The sequence below is a fragment of the Neofelis nebulosa genome, chromosome 9 (assembly GCF_028018385.1).
Source record: "Neofelis nebulosa isolate mNeoNeb1 chromosome 9, mNeoNeb1.pri, whole genome shotgun sequence".
NCBI classification, from domain to species: Eukaryota; Metazoa; Chordata; class Mammalia; order Carnivora; family Felidae; genus Neofelis; species Neofelis nebulosa.
Genome location: NC_080790.1, coordinates 50,978,641 through 50,999,252, shown reverse-complemented (window position 1 = coordinate 50,999,252; position 20,612 = coordinate 50,978,641). Strand labels below are relative to the sequence as shown.

At 47.4% G+C, this 20,612-nt stretch overlaps 1 protein-coding gene and 1 pseudogene across 1 annotated transcript; both read left to right on the top strand.

Moving 5' to 3' along the window:
• Nucleotides 1-20,612, top strand: part of LOC131484911 (single-stranded DNA-binding protein, mitochondrial-like) — a 236,788-nt pseudogene that overhangs the window by 84,980 nt on the left and 131,196 nt on the right.
• CCT7 (chaperonin containing TCP1 subunit 7) lies at nt 256-17,496 on the top strand. Its single transcript, XM_058683695.1, has 12 exons — nt 256-407; nt 5,642-5,795; nt 6,425-6,531; nt 8,476-8,601; nt 9,640-9,692; nt 10,046-10,217; nt 13,080-13,244; nt 14,089-14,277; nt 14,904-15,001; nt 15,383-15,515; nt 15,972-16,178; nt 17,112-17,496. Exons 1-12 carry the CDS (start codon nt 402-404, stop codon nt 17,331-17,333), a joined length of 1,632 nt encoding a protein of 543 aa, XP_058539678.1. The 5' UTR covers nt 256-401; the 3' UTR covers nt 17,334-17,496.

Genomic DNA, 20,612 nt, shown 5'->3' with positions numbered 1-20,612 from the left:
GCTTATTTACCATAAGCCTGTCCCATAGCGTTCAATAAATGTGCTTACTGTGTTCCTTGGTCTGGCTTTCGGAGGTGGGGGAAAGAATGAGGGTTTAGTGGGTAATGCGAGCCGAGCAAGGAGTCTACATGCTCAAAGAGAAATGCATAACCACAACCCTGCGACCCTTCGGTAACCAACGCCTCTCCCCGCCGAGGCCCAGCCTCTGGCCTTTCTAGCCGTACTGACTCTGTGGTAGCAAACCATAGAGTAGCGGAAGTGGCCCGTCCCCTTCCTCTCCCGAGCCAACGGCTCGGCGAAGCTTCTGGGGATTTCTCTGGCGCGGGGGATTGTGGGGTTGCTGGGCGGCCCCGACGCGGAGAAGAGAGAAGGTGTAGCGGGCCACTAAACGAGCTTCCAAAATGATGGTGAGTGGCGTTCCGCCTGTCTGTCGCCATCCGCTGCCATCTGGCCCCTGGGTGGCACCGCCCGGCCGGGGTCAGTTCCATAGAGCCCTCCGCTGCCTACTAACTCTGTCTTTGCCCCCACCCCTTGTCTGTGGGCGACCCTGGCTCTCCGCGGCCTGTTTCGGCCGGAGCACGGAACATGGGCCCTGGGCGAGGACTTTGTGGGGCTGGAGGGAAGGTTCTGGTGTGGCCGACTGGGGACTACAAGTCCCAAGCTGCTTCGGGGCCGCAAGCCGGCTGAGGGGACCCGGTTTTTGGAGCCCCCCGCAATTGTAACCTGTGTTAAATGGAGTCCCGACTTGAGCGTGCATAACGCGGCCGGCGGGCCGACTGGGAAGCACTGGTGCCTGGGGAAATGTAGGATGTAAAAACGTGTGCTTCCTAGAACAGGGCAGAGGCAGCGTGGGGACCTTGTGTTGGGCTGAGCGGAAGGGCTCAACTAGGGTTGCTTGCCGGTCGGTCAGCCCGCCTGCTGCCACATAAATGGAAACAGACTTGGTTTGTACTTTAACACTCGTTCATTGCTTAAGTAAACGCGTATTGAGCGCCTGCTGAATATACCGTACCCAGCTGGTTGTTGCGGGTGCAGCTCCTCAGCCGGGAGAATGGAGAGGGCAGATGGGGACAGCACATCAGAGGTGGAAGGACCCGGGCTCTGACTCCAACCCTCTCTTGCCCTTCCGGATTTGGCATCGGGCCAGGCTTTTCTTAGTTGGCCATCTAACTCTGGGTTTCGTTTTCTTGAATTGGGGATCTTGATGAATCCTGCAGGGCTGCCCCCCCCCCCCCCACTTCTGCATCATCTTTTTGTGCCATCTCAGTTGTAGATAACTTCCATTGGATTCCCAGGCCTCCTGCTATCTCTTGAGTTGCTGTTGAACACGGCCAGCGTTTAAGAAGGTGTTTGAGGCAAAACGATGACTGGGATACTTACTGCTCCCTGTAGTGCACTTGGCAATTAACTCATTTCTGTCAGTCAGAGGAAGTTCTCTGTTCTTTTCTGGGCTTCTGCTGCTTTTTCCTGTCCTGGTAGATGTCAAGCTGATACATATGAAGTGTTCTGTTAGGGAATGCCCTGTGAATCCAGTTGTACCCACAGAGAGAAGGAACCTAGGATTGATCTGTACTTTCTCCCCTTTATACCTCCAGTACTGCCCTTTTTCAGTCCCTCTTCAGCATTACCTTTTTTGAAGTCGGCTTCATCTTCTGTGCAGAGTCAGCAGAGCCCTTGAGAGTAAGGGCTCTGGAGCCGCACTGAATGCCTAGTTTTGTAACTTAAGCTGGGCCACCTACCATGTGTGTGACTTTGAGCATGTTAAATTTGTGGCCTTCAGTGTGTTAGAAGGGATTCATTGAGCTAATACATATGAAGTGCCCAGCATCAATAAGCAATTGGCAAATGTTAGCTATTCTGCTAGGTAGTGGTTTGCTTCCTTTCCTCCCTGTAATCTATCCTGCTGACAAGGCTACCATAAGAGTTTTGGTTGGCATTGAAAGAACTGAGGATCAGAACCAAGGTTCTTCAGTCTGGTGATAAAACCCTTTACTGGGATGCTCCACCACACTTGGGTTTTTCCTGAACTGACCCCTGCTCTTTTTCCTTGTGGTATTAGCTGTTTATATCTCTCCTTTTGGAATGTGAGACTTCTGTAGGGCCTACAAAGCATAGGGAACAAAGGGACTGTGGGCAGCTGCTCCTTGCTTTGTATTTAAGAACTCTCTGTGGATTTGGTGTCACCACACTGCCAGTGCTTTTCCAAAAATTAGAAGCTGGTAAGGTTCATGGTTTGAATGAAACATGTGCAAGTATATGTAAAGTTGAATTTAACATCATAAGCTGCTGTATATTGCTTTCTATGTGGCCAAATCTAGGCGCTCCACAAATTGAGATTCCTATAGTCCTTACCTTTGGGAAGGTCATGCTTTAAGATTGATGGTGATATAAAAATTACACCAAGAGGAAGCAAAGAGGGAATTATGGGATCCTCTGTTCGGGGTGCCCCTATTGGCTGCTGTTGAGAAAATATGTTAGAAGAATTGGGGCTTTGGTGAGTCACTTGCCTGTTGATAAGAAACTTTTTTTTTTAAATGTCTTTATATATATGTGTGTGTGTACATATACATACACACACGCATATGTATGTACACACATGTATATATATGTGTATATATACGTGTGTGTGTGTATATATATATATATATATATATACTTTTTTTTTTTTTTTTAAGTAAGTAAACTCTACAGCCAACATGGGGCTCAAACTCATGACCTCGAGATCAAGAGTCACATGCTCTACCAACCAAGCCAGCCAGGTGCCCCAAGAAAGTGGTTTTGGCAGAAGGTGCCAGGGTAGCTCTTGTAAATAGGGGTACAGTTTGGGGGGGGGGGTGGGTTGAGAAAAAAATCTTTACATGCATTGATGTTAGCCTGTTGGAGAGGTGAAAATTTGTTGAAGGCAATAAGATGAACTTGAGATCCAAGTTAGTTTTTGTTTCGAAATGTAAGACTATCTGGGGCAAGGATGAAGCAAGGAAGCTTGGGGGCTGCCATGAGGCATAATTTAGCAGGACTAGGAGAAGGTGGGGACACCTTTTTCCTTACAAAAGGTGGAAGAGGCTTGAAAGAAGTTTGGCCAAAAAAGCCATTTCTTGCCTCCAGACCTGGGACACTGGTGAAAGGGAAGGAATTTTACCTCCAGCCCATGCCTGACCCCAGATTTAGGGGTTATCTGACAGGCATTCTTACTAAAGTTGTTTTTTTTTTTTTTTTTTTTTTTAAGTTTAGTATTTTGAGAGAGAGAACGTGCCTGTTAGCAGGGGAGGGGCAGAGAGAGAATCCCAAGCAGGCAGGCTCTGTGCTGTCAGAGTGGAGCCTGATGTGGGGCTTTATCTCACAAACTGTGAGATCATGACCTGAGTGAGCCAAAATCTAGAGTTGGACACTTAACCAACCAAGCCACCTAGGCATCCTGTCTCAGGCGTTCCTTAAAAAAAAAAAAAGTTTGTTCATTAGAAAAAAATTAAAACAAAACATATAATACAAAGTGTCAGAACCCTCTTTACCTTCGCTCTCACTCATTAGCATTCGATGCACATCTTTCCAGCCCCCTTTTATGCACTTACATATTACATCTTGCCTCCTGCTTTCTCTCTCTTTGTGTTTTATGTAGATAAATGTAAATCAGAACATGCCATTCGTGGGGCGCCTTGGGTGGCTTGGTTGGTTAAGTGTCCAATTCTTGGTTTTGGCTCAGGTCATGATCTCTCTGTATGTGAGGTGAATCCCCGCATCAGCACAGGGGCTCTTCGCTAACAGAGCTGAGCCTGCTTGGGAATCTCTCTCTCTCTCTTTCTCTGCCCCTACCCTGCTCACTCAGGAGCATGTGCTTCCGCTTTCTCTTCTGTCTCAAAATTAACATTAAAAAAAGAACATGCCATTCCTCTGCTAAAAGGTTTTCCAGGCCTTCCTTTTGTAGGAATAAAAATCTACACTCCTTACCATGATCTACAATTGAGTATGCCATCTGGTTCTCACCTGCCTCTTCAGCCCTTTTCCAGTCTTCTGTCTACCCACTGCCCTCCTGCTACACTAGCCAGAGGAGTTGAACTTTTTCAGGAATTGGCCAGTGAACATGGAGTCAGCTTCATGGGTCACTAGACTTTCTGGTGTGTGAATCCCTGACTCCTTATTGTTGAGTTGACACAACCTTGTGCTTTCCTTTCCTGCTCAGATACCTGGAGCACCCACAGGGGTGGGCCTGGGCAGTGGCTTTCAAACTTGTTATGGCAATTTGTGGTAAGAAGTAAATTTTAACTTGCAGCCTAATAGCACACACATAGCATAACAAGTTTTAAAACAGTTTTTATCTTTACTGTTTTGTTTCACACATACAAAATTAGTCACAAACACGGAAGACTGAGTCTGGTTTATGAGCTCATCTCTGAAGGCACAGGTTTTGATACAGACTCTAGTTTGCTAAGCTGAGGAATTACTGTCAGTGCTAATGGTCACTGGAGCAGAGGTAGCTAAGCAGGCCTTTACGCGGGTATCCCTGTCTTCCCAGAGTTTCTGCAGGTCTGCCATTTAAGCCCCTTTGGGGGTAGTGATTGTTCTCAAGACTGGCATGCAGGGGCGCCTGGGTGGCTCAGTCTGTTAGGCGTCTGACTTCGGCGCAGGTCATGATCTTGCAGTTCGTGAGTTCAAGCCCCGCGTTGGGCTCTGTGCTGACAGCTCAGAGCCTGGAGCCTGTTTCAGATTCTGTGTCTCCCTCCCTCTCTCTGACCCTCCCCCCGTTCATGTTCTGTCTCTCTCTGTCTCAAAAATAAATAAACAAAACAAAAAAAGACTGGCATGCAGAATAGAGAAAAACTTCTGTGGGACATTTGGTTGGAGATTGGTCACAAGGAAGCTCTGTGGAACCAGCATGAGAATGGAAACACTGCTGTATGAATTAGACTTGTTTTGTGAGGCGGGACAACATGCTGCTTCCCTGCTCTCCAGCTGAGCGTTGTGGTAAAGCTGCCTGCCTGGGCATCTCCAGGACACCACCTGAAGCTGCTGGCGCCTCGTGTTTTGCATCAGTGCCCCATCAACTTCCCTAAGATTAAGCTGTAATGCAGATAAGTGGTTGCTTTGCCAGAGGGTGAACATTGGGCTTCTTCCTCCTGTGCTCTGACCTAATTCTTCAACACAGGGAATAGTGTCAGAAGTTGAAAAGGCTGTGCTCGTCCAGCCGAGCGCTGGAGAACACAGTATTTGATTTGTTCTTTTAGACCAAATCGTGCTTGCCATGACCATTTTCTAGCACGCCTGTAGGGTATGTTGTAGTCCTGGCAGTATCTCTGGATGTAGAGGCTGGTTAAGAAATCTATGTGGTGGACAGTGGGAATATGGTTTTAAAGGCCTCCAGAGGGGTGCCTGGGTGGCTCAGTTGGTTGAGCGTCCGACTCTCGATTTCGGCTCAGGTCATGGTCCCACGGCTGTGGGATCAAATCCTGAGTCAAGCTCTGCGCTGAGCGTGGAGCCTGCTCCTGCACTTGTGCGTGCATGTGCTTTCTCTGTCAAATAAAAAAATAACAAAAGACCTCCAGGTATTTGTTATGAGAGAGATGAAAACATTTTTCTTTTCCCCTCCCTCCTTGAATTTCATTGTAGTAGATGATTATTAAAAGCAGTCAATTGCTTTCTTCTGTAGCCCACACCAGTTATCCTGTTGAAAGAGGGGACCGATAGCTCCCAAGGCATCCCCCAGCTTGTAAGTAACATCAGTGCCTGCCAGGTGATTGCAGAAGCTGTAAGAACCACCCTGGGCCCTCGTGGCATGGACAAGCTGATCGTAGACGGCCGAGGTAAGTCTGCAGGGTTCCTCAGGCCAGTGTGCAGAAGAGGAGACTCCTGGGGAGTGCTGGGGCTAGCAGAAGTTGGTATCAGAAATTCCACTGCTTTTAAGGTCTCTGAAGGATTGCTTGCTAGGAGATGGTTCCATTTCATACATTGTCCTGAATGCTGAACCCTACAGGGATATATGGAAGAAGTTGGGCTCAGGAACATGTTGCCTCATAGAGAGATGCAGCCTGGAAACATGAAAGAGAACTATCTAAGTTAACTTTGGTCATTCCCGTTGTATCATATTACCAAGACAGAATTCCCCCTCGTGTTTTAGTATATTAACTGACATGTGAGACGATAGTAGGCATCAGCTATGTTAAGAATATCTAAATGGTTTCTCATTCCCATTTAGTATTTTCTACATCCAGTTCAATGTATGCTAAATGCTGTTCAGAGAAAATCGGGAGCTCACGGTCTTCAGAAGTTTGTGATTTTAGGTGGCCCTTTGTGCACAGAGCTAAATCTATAAAAAGATCAGTTTATTTATGCCATGATCTCCTCTGCCCCATCCCAGTAAAGTGTGCTTGGGCTCCAAGTCCAACTGGAGAAAAGGTCTTTAAATTTTTACTTTGTGTTTGTTCCTTTTAAGGCAAAGCAACGATTTCTAATGATGGGGCCACAATTCTGAAACTCCTTGATGTTGTCCATCCTGCAGCAAAGACGTTAGTGGACATTGCCAAGTCCCAAGATGCTGAGGTGGGAAGATCAAGCATATGTGTTTAAGTGAAGGTTGAAACACAGGCCTGCTTGCTCCTTTGCTCTTCTGTCTTAAAAGTTTTTTGATTATATATCTAAAGTTATGATGTCATAAGTAGTACGTGCTTATAAATTGTAAAGTGTTTAGATGAAGTTAATCTTCTAAATTCATACTCTTGGGGCGCCTGGGTGGCTCAGTTGGTTAAGCATCCGACTTTGGCTCAGGTCACGATCTCGCGGTTTGTGAGTTCGGGCCCCACGTTGGGCTCTGTGCTGACAGCTCGGGGCCTGCAGCCTGCTTTGAATTCTGTGTCTCCCTCTCTCTCTGCCCCTCCCCTGCTCATACTCTGTCTCTCAAAAATAAATAAATGTTAAAAAAAAAAATTTTTTTAAATTCATACTCTTTTACTACATGTAGCTGAGATCTTAGGACCAGGCTCCTTTCAGTTACCTGGTAAATAGTTTAAGCTCTCATGTGTTAGTCACCTTTTAAGATGGGGCTGGAAACTTTAAGGTTTCCAGTTTATCTTTTTTTTTTTTTTTTAATATTGGTAAAATATAGATAACATAAAATTTACCACTTCAGGTTTTTTTGTTTTTTTGTTTTTTTGTTTTTTTTAGTAGGCTTCACATCCAGCGTGGAACCCAATGCAGGGCTTGAACTCACAACCCTGATGCCAAGACCTGAGCTGAGATCAAGAGTCAGCTGCTTAACCTTCTGAGCCACCCAGGCGTCCCTCACTTTAGCCATTTTTAAGTGTACAATACTGTGGCATTGACCAGTCTATCTTTTAAAACATTTCTAACACTGGAGTCTTGATACTAAATGTTGACAGAAACGGATTTGCATTTTACAGTATTACAGATAGGTTCTGAAGTTATATAAAAAGGTGTATTAGGACCCAGTAGCCTACAAAACAGTATGGCTTATATGAAATTAAAGTGGGAAGAGTCTGAATTTGACCTGTTACTGACTAAAACCTTTCTGGCCAGGAATTTGGCAGCTTATACCCTTTACCACAGTAACACTTTTTCCCCCTTTGAGAGTCCCTCACATTACACAATGGACATAAGTGAGCTGAACATAAATTTCTGCCAAATCAGAGGTAAACTAGTTTTAGTTCTTCTTCTCCCTCATTAAAAATAGGGTTTAGAGGGGCGCCTGATTGGTTTAGTCGGTTAAGTGTCGGACTCTGGCTCAGGTCCTGATCTCACGGTTTGTGAGTTCGAGCCCCGCATCCAGCTCTATGCTAACAGCTTGGAGCCTGAAGCCTCCTTTGGATTCTGTGCCTCTCTCTCTCTGCCTCTCCCCAGTTCGCATTCTGTCTCCCTTTCTCAGAAATAAATAAAATGCTTAAATAAAGGGTTTAGATCCCATTGTGGAGTATTACTACATTAGAAAGGTTAGCAGACTAGTGATCTGTCAATTCCAAACAGTATTTAAAATATAAAGGACTTTGGCTGGTCCTGGAAGGTTTGTTTTAGTAGGATTTGGCTGTAAATTATCTTTATGTAAACTCCTATAGTACTTTGTGCTCCTTGAAGAATATTTGTCTCATGCCTCTTGTTACCAGACACATAAGTATTGTATTATAAGCATGACTGGGATTGTCTTAATCATCATAGTGCCTGTATGTAATAAATAAATTGTTGGTTAGTCTGTGTATATGATTTCATATCCTGAAGAACTTTGTCAAAATCAGCCCTCTTTGGAGAATGGGCCTGGCTGAGGAATTCATTTTGTAGCCCAGAGCCATTTGATGGGATGGATACCTAACTATCGTCACCTTCCTTGTACTCATTGCAATCACCTATGCTTCCAGAAAAAACATTTCACACCAATTTAAACAGTCCCTAGTTTAAATGGGTAGGTTGCCTAAAAATGGAGTCTCAGGCCTTATTCCTCACTGTGAGAAATGTGAATTTCCTGTCATCCTCTTCCAGGTCGGTGACGGCACCACCTCAGTGACCTTGCTGGCTGCAGAGTTTCTGAAGCAGGTGAAACCCTATGTGGAGGAAGGTTTGCACCCACAGATCATCATCCGAGCTTTCCGCACTGCCACCCAGTTGGTATGGGAATACTGGCTACCTTAGCCTTGTGTTTCTCAGGATAAAACCTTTAGCGGAGTATAGAGAGAGGTAACAGGGTTCCCTGGACATTTTCTCAATTCTCCCTATGAATCTCTTTTCTGCCATCCGGTAGCTATTTGACTAGATATTTCCTTAATCTCTTTAAGCCTCAGGTTTCCTGACTGACTCAGTAAGTGAGAGGTTTTTTGTTTTATCTAAAGTTCCTCATGACACGTATTTTGAGACCCTGCTTTTATTGACCTTTGACCTTCATTGTGTGATCTTAGGCAAGTCGGTCCCTCTAGGCTTTACTTTCTCCCTTAAATATCTCTGGTTCAGGGTGGTAACATGAGATCACATATGAGAAGTGCTTTTGAAAAGATACTAAGTTTGGGGCGCCTGGGTGGCTCAGTCGGTTGGGCGGCCGACTTCGGCTCAGGTCATGATCTCGCGGTCCGTGAGTTCGAGCCCCGCGTCGGGCTCTGTGCTGACAGCTCAGAGCTTGGAGCCTGTTTCAGATTCTGTGTCTCCCTCTCTCTGACCCTCCCCTGTTCATGCTGTCTCTCCCTGTCTCAAAAATAAATAAAACGTTTAAAAAAAAAAATTTTTTTAAAAAGAAAAGATACTAAGTTTAACATACAGATATGCATGCCATACATAACGTGTCTAATAATATATAAAGTGCTAGCAGTTGTCATGAGTGTTTTTCTTAAGCCAGAAGGTTTGGCGCAATCAAGTGTCCTAGCTTGTTTCCACTCATCTGTTTTGGTGTTCCTTGCATATTCAGAATTAAGTCCTGGAAATACCCAGATGATTCTTCAGAACTATACCTACTGTATATCTGTCACTGGGAGTTTTCTAAACCATAGAGCTGTGTGTTTCCGGGCAGCACCAAGACTCAGAAGTGTGTTTCAGCTGCAGAGTGGGAATGCTTACAATTTGGGAGTAAACAGATTGGAGAGTGGCAAGAGAGACTGGGACCCACCTCTCCAGTTTGCCTTTGGCACCAGGGACTCACTCGGCTTCTGTTCTTGGCAGGCAGTTAACAAGATCAAAGAGATTGCTGTGACGGTGAAGAAGGAAGACAAAGTGTAAGTTTGCAGTGGGCTTTGTCAGAGCCTTGACTTTTTGTGGCCAAATTGGATGTAGAAGCGTGTTGCCACCCTATATGGGCCTGGGGCTATTTGGCTCTTGCTAGACCCTTGGCTGTGCCCCAGCTCACAGCACAAAAGAGGCTGTAGACTGTAATTTTAAAGCTGTCACATACGAGGTCTTTGACCGCAGTCACCATCTGTCAATGATAATTTGCCCTAAAGATTGTAGAAGATGAAGTTGATGTGGGCTGAGTTTAGAGACTAGAACAGAAGCCCCCTACACATTGCAATAGACTCAGACAAGGGGCTTTCCAGACCTGACACAGGCCCCACCTATCCTTGTGTCCCAGGGAGCAGAGGAAGCTGCTGGAGAAGTGTGCCATGACCGCTCTGAGCTCCAAGCTGATTTCCCAGCAGAAAGCCTTCTTCGCTAAGATGGTGGTGGATGCGGTGATGATGCTCGACGATCTGTTGCAGCTTAAAATGATTGGAATCAAAAAGGTACAGGGTGGTGCCCTAGAGGTAAGCCTGCTACAGCCTCCCTGGGAGGCTTCTGCTTTCATATTGACCCTTCACATAGGTTGGTACAGGAGATGAACACATGTTACAGGAATAGAGAGAATGCGTGTTGAGCTAGAAGTCAGACTGGAGTTGTATTCCCCATACTGTCACTGCAGGCTGTGACTGTAGATATATTTTGTAATTTCTGTGGACCTATATTTACTTGTCAGCACAACAGCAGATTGAACTAGTTGATTGTTAGAATCTTAGTGTAATGTGGGAGGGGATGGGACTAGCTCCATCTGATAAATTACCTATGACCCTCTCAGTTAATAAGCCTGAGAAGTACTTCTCAGTCCATTCTCCAAGTGACATGCCCAAGCTCTCCCTTCTTTTATTCATTTATTTTGGATAGATGATACATAGTTCTAAATGTAAAAAGAATCATAAAGGAAAAAAGTAAACGTCCCATTCACCACTCCTGCCCCAGATACAACCACTAATAAGTAAGAGTGTGTGTGTGTGTGTGTGAGTGAGTGAGTGAGAGAGAGAGCGAGCGAGCAGGTGCCTCCAGAATTGTTTTACGCATCTGTAAATACATATGTAAATACTGCTTTCCTAAACACAAGTGCTTATTTATAATACATAGTGTTCTGTAACTGACTTTTGTCCGTTTAACAACTTAATTTTTTTAATGTTTATTTATTTTAGACAGAGGATAAGTAGTGGAGGGCCAGAGAGAGAGAGAGAGAGACATAAAATCTGAAACAGGCTCCAGGCTCTGAGCTGACAGCACAGAGCCCACATGGGGCTCAAACTCGTGAACCATGAGATCATGACCTTAGCCAATATTGGACACTCAGCTGACAGAGCCACCCAGGCGCCACTAACAACTTATTTTAGAATTTGATCCATATCAGCATGTGGGGCTTTTAATTCATTGCTGTCCAATGGAACTTCCTGTCACGGTAGAACTGTTACATGTCTGTGCTGTCCATTTTATGGCAGCCACTGGCCATGTGTGGCTACCAAGCACTTGAAATGCAGTTAGTACAACTGAAGAACTAAATTTTTAATTTAATTTTTATTTATTTAAATTTAAATAGCAACATGTGGTTCATGGCTAGTGCATTGCACAACCTAACCGTAACTTGTTCTTTTTTTAACACAGTAGTATCTGTCTGGAAGCATTCTGTTGGTATCTCTATGCTGCTTTGGCCTTTCTCCACTCTGGCCTGCCCTACTTCTTAATTTTCTCTATCTTGGTGACCCAGCTTGAAGGGATTTGGATGGGGCGAGACCTGCTTCAAATATTACAGCCTGGCCTGGCCCTTCACTTTTCTGTTCTTTGACTTTTACCCTTCTGAGTTGCATTCCCACTCTGTTGTCCTTCCTCCTGTCATGGCACATGTCAGTGGACTCAGGTTCTCTTTCTGTAATAAAACTTGTGAGGAATTTGGAGGTCATCTGAGTTACTTCCCTGTCTTTGGCCCCAGGTACCAGTGCTTTCTTGGCCCATCATGGCTTACTGACTTTGTCTTTACCCACTACTTTGGTAGCAGTCATCCATCTTCTCCTGGGCCTTCCTATTTCCCTGGACTCTTGAGATTAGATTGGCCAATTCACTCAACTAGGGATCAAAAATAATAATTTGGTGGGGGCGCCTGGGTGGCTGAGTTGGTTAAGCATCCGACTTCGGGTCAGGTCATAATCTTGAGGTTCATGAGTTCAAGCCCTGCATCAGGCTCTGTGCTGACAGCTCAGAGCCTGGAGCCTGGCTTCAGATTCTGTCTCTCTGTCTCTGTCTCTCTCTCTCTGCCCCTCTCTGCCCCTCTCCGCCCCTCTCCCACTTGCGCTCTCTCTTTCTCAAAAATGAATTAAAAAAAATTTTTTTTAAATAACAATAATTTGGGGCATCTGGGTGGCTCAGTCAGTAGAACATCTGACTCTTGATTTCAGTCAGGTCATGATCCCAGGGTCATCGGATCAAATCCCGTGTCAGGCTCTGCACTGAGCATGGAGGCTTTTTAACATTCTCTTGCACTCTGCCCCTCTCATTCACGCATGGGCTCGCGTGCGCTGTCTCTCCCACCCCCTTCCCTCTCCCTTTCTCTCATAAAATAAATAAAACTAATTTATCTAGTGAGAAGGCCAGAGAACATAGAGGTATTGAACGGAAATACCCTTTTTTATCGTGTGGGAAATGACTTGGTCATTTAGCAAGAAAGAGATCTGAGATTTGAACCCAGGTCTTTAGATAGTCCTAAAGTCAGTCCCAAGTGCAGCATGCTTTCTTACTATGTATGCCCTGCTGTTAAATCCAACCCATGGGAAGCCACAATGGTGGCTTGGGAACTGTACAGGGAATTTCTGACTCTTAAGATCTTTTGGCTTCATCTCCTGGGAAGAGGAAGGACCTAGGATGCTGTACACAGGAGTGTGTGTGTGCGTGTGCAGTAGGAGCGTGTGTAGGTGTGTCCAGTAGAAGACTGGGGGGGTGAGTTGGGATTGAAGAGGCCTGTGCCTTATTCATAAATGCCTGGTTCCTTGCCTGGCACTGTCGGTAAATACATTCAGTGTTAGCCCTTGGCTCCTGCTTTGAAGGCCAGTCTTAGAAAATAGCCCAAACAGGCCTTTCCCATGCTTAGTCCCTGTAAGCTGAATGATTGATTTTCTTTATACTGAAGGGATAACCAAAATATGTTTTGTATTTTTCCTAGCTTTTATGAAAGTGGAAAGGCTTTGTTGTAACAGTGAAATAAAGATGTGGTTAACTCTTTCATGTTTGCAGAAATGGACACATGTTAGTCTAGCACAGCACTAGCTTGATTTCATTTCATGCCAGTAGTGACTGAACTGTTAACTGTTTGTTTTTTTAAACAGGAGTCCCAGCTAGTAGCTGGCGTCGCGTTCAAGAAGACTTTCTCTTATGCTGGGTTTGAAATGCAACCCAAAAAGTACAATAATCCAATGATTGCCCTTTTAAATGTCGAGCTTGAGCTGAAAGCTGAGAAAGATAATGCTGAAATCAGAGTCCACACAGTTGAGGTAGGCCCCACCAGCTGGCTAGAGGCATGGAGTTGTCAGCGTTCTGGGCCAAAGTCTTGGGTCTTTGTGGCTCTCTTGGGTCCAGCTGTTTCTCAGGCTCCTTATGAGCCCCATTCTCCTCTTGTCCCCCTGAATATGTTGATGTCCAAATACTAGGCCCACTTCTTTCCTCACTCTTCTCTCTGTGAGTGAAGAGACTTGGATAGGGACCTGAGGAGACTTGGATAGGGGAGACCTGCTGAAATATTCTCTGGCCCCAGGGAAGGGGCTGGCAGCTGCCCTCCACCCATACACTGAGCCCAGTGTTTTGATTCCTCTTACCTGGGCAGTTGAGGGCCCCTCACCTCCTATACTGGGTCCCACACTGTAGGGACAGGTGTGCTCCCATCACTGATAATACCAAGGCTATCTCAAGTGGCAGTGTCATCCAGCTATAAGTAGGTGCTGTTGGGTAATGTGTCGCCAAAACACAGTGGCCTCTGGAGGGAAGGGATCTTGTTATTGGGAACTCCGTGGGTACAGCATCTTAGAGGAATCTACAACTCTGCCAAGCTAAACTATTTCTCACACCTTGGCATACCAGCTGTGGAGTAACTCCCAGTCCTGGGGTTTCTTTCTACTTTGGTGTCTGAAAGTTTTAGGTGATTCCTGATTTCTCATGTAGGGTTCTTGTTACTTGGACTGAGGAGAGGCTATTTTGTTTACCCTTTTTAATTCCCAAATACATCAGCACGTTTTATTTTGGGGAGTATATTTTAGCCTACCATATATGCTAATCTCCCCCCTGCCCTTCACGCCCCTCCCCTCCCCAAGCATCCTTATCCTTTTCTGGGTCTCTCTTCAGGATTATCAGGCAATTGTTGATGCTGAGTGGAACATTCTCTATGACAAGTTAGAGAGGATCCATCACTCCGGAGCCAAAGTCGTCTTGTCCAAACTCCCCATCGGGGATGTGGCCACCCAGTACTTTGCCGACAGGGACATGTTCTGTGCTGGCCGTGTGCCAGAGGAGGATCTGAAGAGGACAATGATGGTAACTAAACATTCACAGACTGCTTCTTGGCTTTTGTGACCCTGGAGGGGTTTTAATTTACTACGGGTATACTGGAGTGCACTGTCAGGTTGGCCTGTGACTAGGCCTGTCTAAACCTTGTTCTTTTCTTTTCTTTTTTTTTTTTTTTTTTGCCGTGAAGCACTCCAATCCCATGTGCATGTGCTCGGTGTAACCAGAGCAAGTCAGGAAATCTGATTGGTGAGGGAACCTAGCAGTGATGCTCTGATCAGCTAGATCAGTTCAAGTACTGATGTTTTCAGCCACATTTCTCTATTTTCTTTTTGAGCATCTCCACAAGATACGTTAGGTCTAAAGCACTGATCCTAACTTTAGTTGTTGGGCCCAAGGCACACTAGTTTGGAGGCGTGGGTGTTGGGTGAAGTAAAAGGTCTCCATCTCCTTTTGACCAGGCCTGCTTGTCCTTCGTAGGTCTTTGTTCTGTTTTGTTTTCTCCTCTTTTAGGGGGGTAAATGGGAGGTTGTCCAGTGCAGGGAGTCCTGGGCACTGTGGCAGGGTCTAGCATGGGAATTGGCTTTTGAGACTAGGTGGCAGGAAGCTCTCTTCTGGCTTCATGTGAAGGTGATCTGATCTCTTGTGCTTCTCAGGCCTGTGGAGGCTCCATCCAGACCAGTGTGAATGCTCTGTCAGCAGATGTGCTGGGCCGCTGCCAGGTCTTTGAAGAGACCCAGATTGGGGGCGAGAGGTAAGCAAGCCATAGGCCTGGGCTGCCTGCTGGCAGAGCTCATGAGACCTGCCTGGGTCTGGCCTTCTGCCATCTTTTGGGTGTGGTATACAACATGTGCCGCTCTTTTTTGAGGTCTCACCTTTTGGGACATAAAGAACTCAGATATAAAGTATTTCAGGAGAGCAGAAGATCAAGTTGGGTCTAAAGTCTGACTCTACAGTATCTTCTCCCCTAGGGTTACAGCCCCAGACCTTCCCCAAAACTCTTCAAGAGTAGGATTGGAAACCCTAGTGAGGAACAAAAGAGCAGCTGTTGAGTGTTGGGCGAACGTGGTGAGGTCATACACAACAGGTTGGCAGCAGAAAGAAGTTTACATGTATGATTTGATCCTGGGTGTAGGTATAATTTCTTCACTGGCTGCCCCAAGGCCAAGACTTGTACTATCATCCTCCGTGGTGGTGCTGAGCAGTTCATGGAGGAGACAGAGCGGTCCCTGCACGACGCCATCATGATTGTCAGGAGGGCCATCAAGGTACTAGACTGGGGGTTTCCTGGATCTTTGTGGTGATTTCTACCATATATAACTTATCCTTCCCTGGGTGGCCTGTTAGCCCTGATTGCCTCACAAATCATAGACAAACAGCTTCAGTCTCTCAAAATAGGTCATGCTGCCTTAAAGGCTAAGACTTGTTCTCGTAAACAAACAGTGGAGCTACTGTCCTTAGCCATCCCAGTGATTGCACCAATGCCCTCGAGGTCCAAAGTGACCTTGGAGATGGTCAGAAACCATAAGGTCCACCAGATGGAGGTTGGAATGTGCTAGACAAGAGCCACATCTAGGCTTCCTGGGGTTTGGGATGAGGGAGGAATGAGGAACTACTCCCTTTCTGTACTGGGAGGACCTTTTGACTAGCTGGTCCAACTCCGCTGTGGCTGGACCTTGAGCCAGGGGCCTGTTCGCATTAAGAGGTGGGTCTGGTCTCTGCAGAACGATTCAGTGGTGGCTGGTGGCGGGGCCATTGAGATGGAGCTCTCCAAGTACCTGCGGGATTACTCAAGGACCGTTCCAGGAAAACAGCAGCTGTTAATTGGGGCATATGCCAAGGCCTTGGAAATTATCCCACGCCAGCTGTGTGACAATGCTGGCTTTGATGCCACAAACATCCTCAACAAGCTGCGAGCTCGGCATGCCCAGGTGGGTCCGTCTCCTTGAGTCCAGGGATTGGGTGCATGGGGCTAAATTTTGAGTGTGTGCTATGCTTACTCAAGCTCCATAGAGTGTTCAGGCCCATGACAGGGCTGGAACTAAACCCAGTACTGACTCAACTGTGTCTCCTCTGAGGGCAGAAGGAAAGCCACAGTGCCAGGACTGGAGCCTCCAGAGTTTCTTCAGTGCTTCTACCAAGAGTATAATCATAGCTCCTTGTGGTGCCATCAAAGGAACCAGGAGCACCCTGCAGCCTCCTCCCTGGAAGCACACGCTGAGCACGTTACTGGGTTTCCCAGTGGTGGCGAGGCATGCCAGAGCCCTGCTGCTGGGCAGTCCAGCCATGGTGCTACCATCTCTTAAGTTGTGATCTCTGTGAGAACTTAAATGTGTTCGTTTGCTATTTAGCAAACATTTGTTTAGAGATATTTGTTAAGTGCTCAGTACTGTGACAGCAGCGCTCCGTGACCTTGCTTCTGCCTTTGTTAGGATTTTAAGAGAGTCCCTTCACTTCTTTGCATCTCCATTCCCTCATCCGAAGTGGGGACTGGTGGAAGCAGCGAGATAAGGGATTGGAAAGTGTTCCTCTTGAGAACTGTGGTGTGATATACACAGTCCTCGGGTGACCTGAGGACTGGACCTCCCCAAAACACGGCACGTTGCCTAGAGGAGGGCCCAGAGCTCTTGTGTGAACAGCATGTCTAGGGTTTGAAGGGGGTGGTCGTTGGGGGCACGAGTGGGAAGAGAAGACCTGCACTTTCAGGTTCTTTGTGTGATGCCAGACAGATGCCGTCTTTCTTAGGGAAATGCTGGCAAGTTCAGAGTATGAGGTTTCCTAACGACCTTGTCTTTGGGAGGATTTGCAAGAAGAAACTTGAGAGCAGTTCCTTATTAACCTCCCCACCTCTCCTGCTCTTTCAGGGGGGCATGTGGTATGGAGTGGACATCAACAACGAGGACATTGCTGACAACTTTGAGGCCTTCGTGTGGGAGCCAGCTATGGTGCGCATCAATGCCCTGACCGCAGCCTCTGAGGCTGCCTGCCTTATCGTGTCGGTAGATGAAACCATCAAAAACCCTCGCTCAACGGTGGACGCTCCCCCAGCTGCGGGCCGGGGCCGGGGCCGGGGCCGCCCCCACTGAGAGGCACCCCGTCCCTCATGAGTGGCCGGCGGGCTGGCTGCAGGGTATGCTTACTCTCCCCGTCTTGGTTAGTTGGTATTACAAGCAAGGGGTCGTAATTGGCCCACTCTGTTCTCACTGAGGTTATTTAAATAAAGCTAAGACTTAGAATTCACTTTGCAAATTATTTGGGCACCGGACTTTTACTGATAAATGTCTTGACTCCAGCTCAGGATTTTACTTTCGTATGTACTCACCTGACAGACGGAAAAGTTTTCTTCTCTCCTATCGGACTGAGTCCTCAACAGCGTCTGGTTTTTAAGGCAGAGGGTCCACTCTGCCAGCAGAGAGCTCCACCTGAGGGGCCTCCGTCCAGAAGTTTCACTCGGAGCGCTCTCTTAGTCCCAGAAGTAGTTAGGAGATGTGGAGTCCCTTCCTTTTCTTCTGACGTCATCTTGTTTAGCCCTGGCCTTGCCAGGCAGTGCTCCGAGGACTTCTGTGGGTTTGAGTCAATGCATTCTATTACCTTGCTTGCTCCTTCCACTTGTATATTCTTTTTGGCTCAGTGTCCTGCTCTCTCTTACTCAAGATCTCTCGGAGGAATGTGTAAAGAGGCCACATTCCCTTTAAATTCTGTAGTGATTATCTTAAAAGTCCATTGAGGAGAGGTGGCTGAAGGAGCACCCACGTGGTCTTCTCTGTTTGACCACCAGTGGTCTTGGGGGTTCCTTTTGCTTTCTTCTGACCAATGGAGGTTTGCAGTGGCCACCACAGATCAACTAGAAACCAGCAGGGTTTGACTGCGTTCTCGTTTATACTAGTCCTCAGAGCTGGCCTGCAGCTAGCTGTAGTTAGTAACTGTTGAAGGTAGAGGTGAGTAACTATGTCACTTTGAGCCATGGAAGCTTTTGCTGCCTGCAACTGGGAGGTGATTAGAAAGAAAGTCTCTTGAGTCTGATCCCCTCTTGGTTAGATGGACTCAAAAGCAGGGATGGGGTGGTGATCAGGTCCCGACTGTGGAGTCTGACCTCCCTTCTTTTTTTTTTTTTTTTTTCTTTTTTTGAACCCTCCCCCCCCCATCCCTTCTAACTTGATAGTCTCTGGGTAAACTAATTTTTCTGAGCCTCAGCTGCTCTACCTTTGTTATGAACATAAAAGTAGCTGGCTCAGAGTTATGCTCATCTACCTGTTTGATGCTAGAGCCACTCACAATTTAAGCCTAAGCACCTGGTCTTTTTACTGGCTTTAAATCTTTCAAGACCTGAGTAATAATCAGTGGCGCGACTTCATTTTGCAAACTGGGGTAGTCGAGGCCAGTGACGGACAGTTTGGTCTCTCCCAGGCTAAAAGCCTTATTGGCTGGCTATAACTTCCGGCAGAGGTGGCCAAGCCATTGAGGGACTGGACAGTGCCCACTGCTCCTTTCGTCCTTGTGCAGGGGTTGTCCTTAAAGATGGCGTCTCCCAGCTGAATCAGAAACGACACCCCAAGGTTTTTTGTCTGCATGCAGACGCTGAAAGAGTGAACTGGGACAGTGATGGATAGTGACCTGCATGGCTTTCAGCGACGTCTGCAGTCCTGACAGGTCTTCCTAATGCTTTATTCACTCTGTTGATGCCATCCAGGTCATCCAACCACTTCCTGCCTCAGTGCAGTTTAGCTGCAGAAAGGCTTGGTGACGCAGATGGACAAATACGGCCACCTACCATTTACTTCCCTGGCAGATATTCCAGTTTCACCACCTTTTTATTGGATACAAAGTCATAAATTCTCTGATGCCCATGTGAGTCCTTTTAAATACATACACTCAGGTACATTCGGCACAGGGCATCTGTGGATAATGTGGAGCAAAGTGCTGGGATGGTGATGCCTGGGTGGGGCAGAGAAGTGGGGCCAGGGAAGGCCCCCTGGGGGCTGGAGGTACAGGCACCACTTCAGAAACAAAACCAAAAAATGCTCTCCACCCCTCCACCTCATTTGCTGAGGGTGGGGGGAGCTACCCTCTCACGGCTCAGGTGCATTGCAGCCTGGCTGTGCGGGGAAGGCAGGCCCGGGGGCCACTTGTGGAGGTCCCCACTAGCGGTGCCCACTAGAGCCAGGCCTACCGGTGCCAGTCATGAGGCAAGCCTAGGTCACCTCAGGCCTCTGCGCCTAAATGCAGGACCCCTGCTAGGGCAGGGCTGAGGCCAGGAAGCCCGAGGCCAAGCCTCCTGGAGCCATGCCAGCAATGGCAGACAAGGCTTGGGCTCATGGTGGGGAAGCCTGCCTGATTGTCAGGGCAGTCTTGGGACTGGCCAGGGTCCCGGGGGGTTGGGGAAGAAATAGGAGCTGGTTGCCTTAGTCGGCCCTGGTATTCTGGTCTTCACCCAGTCCTAAACCTTATCCTCAGGCAAAGGCTGCAGATGAATACACTTGTCCAGGAATAAATACATACACACGATACACAGCAGTATATACAGAAATGCGGGCCTGGAACAAGGCTGGGTGAGAAAGCATGACCACCAGGGTTAAGGAGAAGTGCCGCCAGGCCCCTGGGGGAGGGAATTCTACTCCTCAAGGACTGATGGGCTAGACAGATCCCATCAGTTTGAGTTAACTCCTCTGGGCACGTGGGCCCTGCACCCGCTCACCATCTCCCGTCTTCAACCCAAGTCCACCAGGAATTGGGTCTTTGGCACCAATAGTCACTCTGGAGAGGTCTTCAGCTTAGTGCCTTAGAGGGACTTAGGGACTGGGCAGCTTCCCGCCCATGGCCCAAAGGACCAGGGGAACAAGTAGAACCCAAAGGGAAAGGATGGAGCCAAACCTTGGAGCAGCAGGCGTTGGGAAGGAGGTGGCTTTTTCGTTGTTGAAGGACTTCCCCTAAGAGGCCGGCTCAAACCACTCACAGGACCAGGAAATCCTGGACTGCCTTGCTCCTCAGGTGGTTTCTCAGCCAGTGAAAAGCCATGGTTCTGGGCAGCACATTTCCTCTCCCCGGGGGTCAGACATACACAGCATCTCCTTTGTTCCCTGCTGGTGCCATGGGGAGGAAGCCCAAGCAAAGCCTGATGAATCAGCCTACCATTGCAGGCTATATAACAGGGAGAGGTGGTAGGGACACCAAGTGCTGGGGCCCATGGGACCTCTGCATGTGCCCAGGACCCCCGAGCAGGGCCTCCCTTGATTGGGTCTCTCAGGTACTCCTCTCCCTTGCATCTTATTAGGTGTGAGATGGAGGAGGAGGATTCTCCTTTGAGTGAGGGATAAGGTGCCTCAGGGATGGCCAGGCCCTCCGTCCCTGTTTTCCATCCTCAGCCT

Coding starts and splice junctions, on each gene's coding strand:
- CCT7 (XM_058683695.1), top strand. Junction 5,796..6,424: donor GCTGATCGTAGACGGCCGAG/GTAAGTCTGCAG, acceptor GTTCCTTTTAAG/GCAAAGCAACGATTTCTAAT. Junction 13,245..14,088: donor TCAGAGTCCACACAGTTGAG/GTAGGCCCCACC, acceptor GTCTCTCTTCAG/GATTATCAGGCAATTGTTGA.